The 7,945-nt window shown below is 44.7% G+C and overlaps 1 protein-coding gene across 1 annotated transcript in view; it reads right to left on the bottom strand.

Moving 5' to 3' along the window:
- Positions 1-3,201: 3,201 nt before the first annotated feature.
- The window catches only part of GLDC (glycine decarboxylase), a 49,459-nt gene continuing 44,715 nt past the window's right edge, over positions 3,202-7,945 (bottom strand). The window contains 4 exon segments of the mRNA XM_086629588.1: positions 3,202-3,427; positions 5,362-5,442; positions 6,350-6,522; positions 7,638-7,733. Coding sequence (XP_086485714.1) covers positions 3,284-3,427; positions 5,362-5,442; positions 6,350-6,522; positions 7,638-7,733 — 494 coding nt within the window. The 3' untranslated portion in view covers positions 3,202-3,283.

The raw sequence follows: 7,945 nt of genomic DNA, 5'->3' as shown, positions 1-7,945 counted from the left end.
AGAGGGTTCAAATCGCTTCATATTGTGATCTGAAATTTTATATACAATATATCCCCCCCCCCAAATATACCTTATTAAATATTTTATGATTCAGAAAAGTTGCTAATTTTGTTTTTTACTATTATTCACTTTATTTAAATCGAAACATTTTTATAGAGTTTTTCTTTCAGATTAGTAAACGCCTTCTTTAGGTGGGCTTATTTTTCAGACGTGACACTTTATATTCCTTAACTCATTTCTCAATGAAAAAAACATTGTTAATTGAGGGAGAAAGCCCGACCTGTCAGCTCTATTGTCCATGGGCACACATACACTCTACAGCAGCAGCTGTCACACAGCTACTCAGGTCTCTGCTGAGCATTTGAAGGAGGCTTGTTGGTGCCCAGTCTGCATACTGGAGTCAGAGGGAGCCCTTCTTGGCAGCACTTGCTGCCAGAGCCAGCTCAGTGCAGCTGGGAGCTGTGCCCGGCGCAGCACCAGTCACAGACCCCCACGGTGAGCAGGGGGCTGCATGGGCAGCCCGTAGCCCGCCAGGCGGGCACAGAGGTAAGTGCATCTGTACGCCGTACCAGCACGCGTGCCACTCTCAGTAAGGGAAGATCTTGCCCAAACCGTGGTGTGGTGGTGCACCAGTCGTGGAGATGCACGTGGCAGTGCTCTTTCTGTGGCTGAAGGTTAGCTTAACGCTTCGCCGCTTTACCCGGAATAAGTAACTTCTCTCTCCTCACTCTGCCCCGTCATACGTAGGATTTCAGTTGCATCCAAAGTACGTAAGGCTGGTACTGCCTCTCTAGTCACATATCAAAAAAAAACAGGTGTTGCTGAACAGTTTTGCGAGATTTAACTCCTCAGCTTGTTCTGTGCTTCCTGCAGCGAGCCTTTGTTCAGCAGGTGACGTGGTGTTAGTGGTCAGCACACGGTTTAGAAGAGCTGTAGGCAGATTCTTACATCCTGTCCTTTTACAAAACAGTAGCTCAGTGTTTGAGGCAGGAAACAGGTGTAATTCTACCTTTGTAACAATTATTGCATGTGCAGTAAGCACGTAAGATCAGTGGCTTAGTTGAGTGCTGTGAAATATTTTATACCTTTTCATGCTTTTTTCCATTTGACACCAATCGAGGAGATAAATTTGTCAGTTTGAGGTCAACAGTGGGAAGTTCTCTGCTTAATACAAAAACATGTAAACCATTTTTTTAATACATCTTTGCAGTGACAGACGCAATCAAGCAACATGAATCCGCCTTTAAACAAACATTATTTAATGGGCAGATTTAGGTTAGATATAAAAAAGAAATTCTTCACAGTGAGGGTGGTGAGGCACTGGCACAGGTTGCCCAGAGAAGCTGTGGCTGCCCCATCCCTGGCAGTGTTCAAGGCCAGGCTGGATGGGGCTTTGGGCAACCTGGTGTAGTGGAGGGTGTCGCTGCCCATGGCAGGGGGGTTGGAACTCGATGATCTTTGGGGTCCCTTCCAACCCTAACCATTCTGTGATTCTATGATTAAAGTAGCTTGACGAGTCTCTGGCAACGCAGGACTGTCCTTTCCTCACATTACAAATTGGCAGTGTTTTTTCACAATTTTTTATACCCTTAGTGCTGTCTGTAGCTACTGAAAGACACCCTTTTCAATAGTAAATTCTAGAGTATAAAACTGTAATTTTCTTCACTATGTATTTAGATGTTTAGGACCTAAGTACAGCTTTTCCCATCAAAACTGATACCTGCCTGACCTTCCTCTGATGGAATCCATTCCTGTCTCCTGTCACCTGCAGTCTCTGTGTAATTAAAGCCCCCATCGAAGGTCGGTAACGGAAAAGTTGCAGTCCCAAAACTTTCACCGTAAGTACAGAACTTAGTGCTGCCATCAGCAGCCTCGTTTGTGTCCCTTCAGAGGAAGCTCCCGGGCTGCGCGTGCACGGCGGCCGTCACGACGAGGTCGAGTCGTTGCTGGTTGTGGAGGTGCAGAACCGTGCGGTCCTCTCCCGGGCCTGAGCACCACCCCAGCACCTGCCTCCTCATCCTCCCCAGCCCTGCTTCGTGTGGCTGGATGCGTTTGTCTCCGGAGGGGCTCACCGGCGCCCGACGCAAGCGCATCGTCACGGACCCGCTCTCCTGCTCCTCTCGGACGCGCTGGCGGCACGTGGGGCCAGTCTGCGTAACTGGAGAGAGGATGGTTTCACGCGGATGGGACCAGTGATGGGCCAGAAGAGGCTGCTGTTCGAGGGCCGCGTCCTGGCCGCCGACCAGCCGAGCGTGGCACGGCGTGTGGCGGCAGGGCGCCCGTCTCGGGGCGCTCGCGGGGTTCTGCGCCGGCCAGAGCTGAAGCCGTGGATCAGTTGTCACACGAGCTGCAGGCTGACGTGACAAAGCAAAGCACGTGGAGGGCATGGTGTGAACCAAAGCCAGAATCCAGAACGAGGGGTCCGAGAAGCTGTGGAAGGAGAACGCTTTGTTAGACACGACCTAACTCACACTAAGCAGTTCACAGCCTGTTAGGAAAGGTGTTTCATGCCTTCTCCGGAGTAACAGGAGAGGATTTCGTGGAACTAAAAGGAAAAACTGATGTCTTATAGAGAAAAGGTATGTATGTTACTGCTCAGTAAAACTGAACATTGTAGCTCGTTAAAGAAAATCAGAGATTTATCTCAGTATTAATCTCTGCCAGTAATTTGCTTTGTGTAGAAGCTGTTACTGCTGTGGCAGTTCTAACAAATCAGAACTTGAGCTTCATAATTTTGTAATGCTCTGTTGGATAAATCCAGGTGAAAAGTTAAAATCCAGAACAAGACAACACTTAAAATTCTGACCAATTTTATTAGAGTACTAACATTGGAGGGTACAAAAAACCAGTATGAAATATTAACACTAGCGATGCTAGTGGTAATACATGAAGTAAATTAAACAATCTACCTCATTTTTTACAAAATATAAACAATTACTCCTGCAGTTAATACTTGTCGCTATTACCTTATGCATCTGCATCTCTTCTACTTTTTTTAACCCTATCTTCCATGCCACTTTGCAAATCGGGTGTTAATTGTTAAAGCTTTAGCACAAAATAGACAAAATGCTCAATCAAGGCAACTTCAACATCAACTGCTGTGGAACTATCACATTTTGTTTACACCTAACACATTGATTATATTTAGACTTTAACTGAGCAGTGATTCAATTAACAAACATGGTGATTATCCAAAATATACACAGTATATAAATCCCCTATCAGGTCTGGGAGGAAAAGGCCATCCTGATGGACTCAGAAATCCAGGCAGCTGGAAGCAGCCTTATGAAGATGCTCTCTTCTGTTCAGAAAAGGGAGATTCGTAGGTTTCCATCGGCGGGCAGGTACAAACCAGATGTTGATCTCCATAAATGTCATCAATGCGAGCAATTGTGGGCCAGAACTTGCTTTCAGGCTTCACAAATGGCTACGTACAGAAGAAAAAGCAATGACTTTAGTATTCCTACCAAGCAAATGTATGTAATTGTAATAGACATTAGAAGTTTTAAGAATGACAAATGCTGGAAAAGTGGATTTTTTGTTTTTAAGTGAAGTCATACTTCAACTCAATTTGCAGTCCCTGAAAGTTAACAAGCAGGTATAATAGAGTTGGCAGTCAAAAGGATAATTAGATTTTCCAAAAAGCATAATCGTGTCCTCTAACGAATGCTGGTGGAGAAGCAGTCATCATGGGATAAAAGAAAATGATGATGCTTTGAACAACTGGCTCACATCAGGAGCCAAGGAAAAGTGGAGGAGACTACCAGGACCCATGCTGTTCAATACAGTTACGATATAAAACAAGGTGGCAAACTTCACAGGTGCACTTAAATTTCATAGATTTCATAGATTTCTAGGTTGGAAAAGACCTTAGAGATCATCCAGTCCAACCGTCTCTAAACCCCCATTAAACCATATCCCTAAGCAGTTCATCCACCCTTTTCTTAAACACATCCAGGGATGGGGACTCAGCCACCTCCCTGGGCAGCCTGTTCCAGTGGCTGACAACCCTTTCAGAGAAGAAATACTTCCTAACATCCAACCTGAACCTCCCCTGACTAAGCTTATGCCCATTTCCTCTTGTCCTATCACCCATCACTAATGTAAAGAGCCCTTCCCCCACCTCCCCACCATCCCTTCTCAAGTATTTATAGGCCGTAATCAGGTCTCCCCTCAGCCTCCTCTTCTCCAGGCTAAACAGCCCCAACTCCCTCAGCCGCTCCCCATAAGTTTTATTTTCCAGCCCCTTGACCAGTTTAGTCGCCCTTCTTTGGACCCGCTCCAGGAGCTCAATATCTCTCTTAAAGCGAGGGGCCCAAAACTGGGCACAATATTCCAGGTGCGGCCTCACCAGTGCCGAGTACAGGGGCAGGATCACTTCCCTGCTCCTGCTGGTCACACTATTCTTGATACACGCCAGCATCCCATTGGCCTTTTTGGCCACCTGGGCACACTGCTGGCTCATATCAAGCCGGTAGTCAACCAACACCCCCAGGTCCTTCTCTGCCAGGCAGCTCTCCAGCCACTCTTCCCCGAGCCTATAGCGATGCTTGGGGTTTTTATACCCCAAGTGAAGGACTCTGCACTTGGCCTTATTAAAGCTCATGCCATTGGCCTCAGCCCAACGATCCAGCCTGTTCAAATCCCTCTGAAGGGCCTCCCTACCCTCGAGCAGATCGACACAGCCTCCCAGCTTGGTGTCGTCCGCAAATTTACTGAGGGTGCATTCAATCCCCCTTCAAAGAATTCAATTAAATTCTTCCTCTTTGAAATGGTACATAGCAATAAAAGGGACACCATTTGGTTTGGGGAGAGAAATTACACCTATTTAGTCACATCTGTTGAGCTGTTGATATTGTGGAAGCAATCCAGTGTAGTGCTCTGGAGGGGTCGGTGTATCCAGCTGCAGTTTGACCTTTACTTGCAGCAGGCTCACACTGGTGTGGCTCGCCCCATGCTGACCAAGCATCTTATCAAACCCTCATCCAAGTGCTTCGGCGCAGAGGTTTGAACGTCAGGACGTGAGACTCTGACTCGGGAGCTCCTGGCACAGTGTGACAGAACGGAATGGGCTGTTCCAGCCGGAATATCCAGTACTGAAGTGCTGAGATGTAGAAATCCAAGTCTGTGCTTCCTGAGTAGAGGCTTTTTTTTTTTTTTTGAGATCTTTTTTTCCTTGTCTTGGAAAACAAAACTAATGGAACTACTGCAGACCTCGCACACAAGAATTGAGCAACAGTAAAAACAGCTCTGAAGCTTTCCTTCTTACCAGATTACTTCATCCCCAACTGACCAGAAAACCACAGAGCAGAAAGCACGTTTATGTATCACCACACCACTAGGACCCAGCTATTTACTCACCAGTGGAAATGCAGCCACTTCTCTGGAATAAGGGCGATCCCACTTGGAAGAAGTGACACAGTTCAGAGTGTGTGGTGACATCTATGAACAAAAAGACATGTTCAGGACATGAAATTACTGAATTCAGTTGAATGTATCACTGTGAACCCTCCTTCAAGTTCACCTTACTACCCATAAATAACTACTGTCTAGAGAGTCTCTTGAGAATCATAGAATCATAGAATGGTTAGGGCTGGAAGGGACCTTCAAAGGTCATCTAGTCCAACCCCCTGCAAGGAGCAGGGATATCTCCAACTAGATCAGGTTGCTCAGGGCCTCGTCCAACCTGGCCTTGAACGTCTCCAGGGATGGAGCATCCATCTCCAGGGATGGAGCAAAGGCAGAATACCATTTATCTGGGGGAAAAAGGCAGATTTAAAACAGGAAGCAAGTCAGTATGTGCATTTTTTTCAGTTTGCCTGAATATACTACCCAAGGTTTGAATATACTTCCAGCTTTTCACTAAATGCCCTTGGTATTTAAAAAGTCATTTTTAAATGACTCAGCACTACAAGAGTTGAACAGTACATGAGCCTATAGCAATTTCATGCTGCAGTTGCTAAAATAATTCATTCCATCTTTATTTTACTGTTAGTAAATAAATGTATGACTTAAAAAAAGTCATTCCACTTCCCTTCTTAAACCAGATAAATAAGTATCTCTCCTTCTTTACTTTCAGATGGCCTCAAAAATTGTAGATCACGTGCTTGTGTAAGTAACTTTCTCTGCTCTGTCAGCAAAGGCCAGACTTCTGACTTGAAAAAGTCAAAATTCAAATTCTCAAAAAGTTCAGTTGCTAAAAAAGTCAAATTTCATTAAATTCATGCATTCACTGTTGCACACAGTTATTTTTGACAGTACTGAAAGACCAGGAAGCAGGCTCCCATCGTCTAAAGTAAGTCTCAAGGGTTAAGCTGATGCTGGTAACTTTCTCTACATCCCATATTACCTTTAGTGGGTTAATTTGGAGGTCCATCCTGCCCTCCTCTATTTCAGCAATTTCCTGTCGAATACTGATCATTGCATCACAAAATCTGTCCAGCTCTGCCTTGTCTTCAGATTCTGTTGGTTCAATCATAAGGGTCCCTGCCACTGGCCAGGACATGGTTGGAGCATGAAAACCTGATGAAGAAGAAATCAGTCACCGACAACAGGTTATGAGTTAATATATGCATTAGTTAGCAATTGACTCACAAATTCATCCCCTTCTATAACCTTTACAGGACTGAAATCAGTGTTGGCAGTGTACTGTAGAAGAAAGACAGACTTTTCAAGTATCTTTGTAACACTGAAGGGTAATGCCATTTATTATTTACACAGAGTGACACACTGATGTAATGAATCACTCTTAAAACCTGTTCTTTTTGTTTTGTTCCTTTCCAGCCCGAAGAACATTGCTTCTTTCCAAGGTTATTTCTGTTCTTGCTGCTCACTTCAGTAGAAACGTTGTCGCTTTACCTTCTCATGACAAGCTGAGTGGCAAAGTGAGACAGGTACAGATCTCTGCACTGGTGAACGAGGTGAAAGGAAAAGGTGGCCTCTCATGATTCCTGTCCTGCACTACTGCTAATTACAGCTGATGGCACTTCTCTTTTGGCTGCAGAGGATGGGACTTTACTACACTTACCCATGTAACTCACCACCATACCCACTGAAAAGTCTGTTTAAAGTGGCCCATGCTACTTACGGCCACAGCAGCCCACTTAGAAAGAGCAGGAAGGGTGTTTTTTTGTATTAAAACCAGGCTTTGGATTATTTCACTGACGAGGTATTACTGGTTAGGGTTTTAACAGCTTTTCTGCCTACTCGTTAGAAGCACATTTGCAGAGGATCAAGCAGTTCAATGGGTCATGGTGGGCAGCCAAAGAGTACCCATGATGTATGTGTACGAAACTGCCTCATTTCTAGCAGGTGTGTTTAAATCTTACTGGTTTACTTCAAAAGTTGGTTGGTTGGGGTTTTTTTTTTGGCTGGAATCTTACTGAGCTCTTGGTGCCAACCCATACGGGGGAGTTCACAAAACTGGAGAGTAGCAGCAGACTTCTAAGTAGCTACTACAGCTCAATTCATGCAGGTATCTATCTCACTAAGCCCTCAGCAAACATGAGGAGACTGAAATGATCGTGATAGATTCACCATCCATAAGCACAGGACCAGAGTATTTCTGGCTCCCTTTAGAAGAGATTTAGGAAGAAGTTCTCACGCTGCCATTTTAAAAAAAAAGACATTTAACTTACCGTAATCCTGAAGTCTCTTAGCAAGATCTACAGCTTCAATATTTGCTGTTTTTTTGAAAGGTCTCGTATCCAAAATGAATTCATGGGCTACATAACCTGTAAACAAAACAGTATACACTGTGTTTACTTACTGGGAGAATAACACAAGCTACCAAGCAGTCTATTCTGATTGGTTTTGTGGAGAACATGGCAAAGAGAGAAATTGAAAAATATCCACTTGGGCAAAAACTCAAACCTGAGAAATTACAAGGTAAGAGATCTACAACTCATTATTCGAAGAATGGCCCTCTGAGCCTCACGTCACGTTA

The sequence above is a fragment of the Tauraco erythrolophus genome, chromosome Z (genome assembly GCF_009769465.1).
Source record: "Tauraco erythrolophus isolate bTauEry1 chromosome Z, bTauEry1.pri, whole genome shotgun sequence".
Classification (NCBI taxonomy): Eukaryota; Metazoa; Chordata; class Aves; order Musophagiformes; family Musophagidae; genus Tauraco; species Tauraco erythrolophus.
Note: the sequence above shows the minus strand (reverse complement) of the source record. Positions and strands in the feature narration are given on the sequence as shown.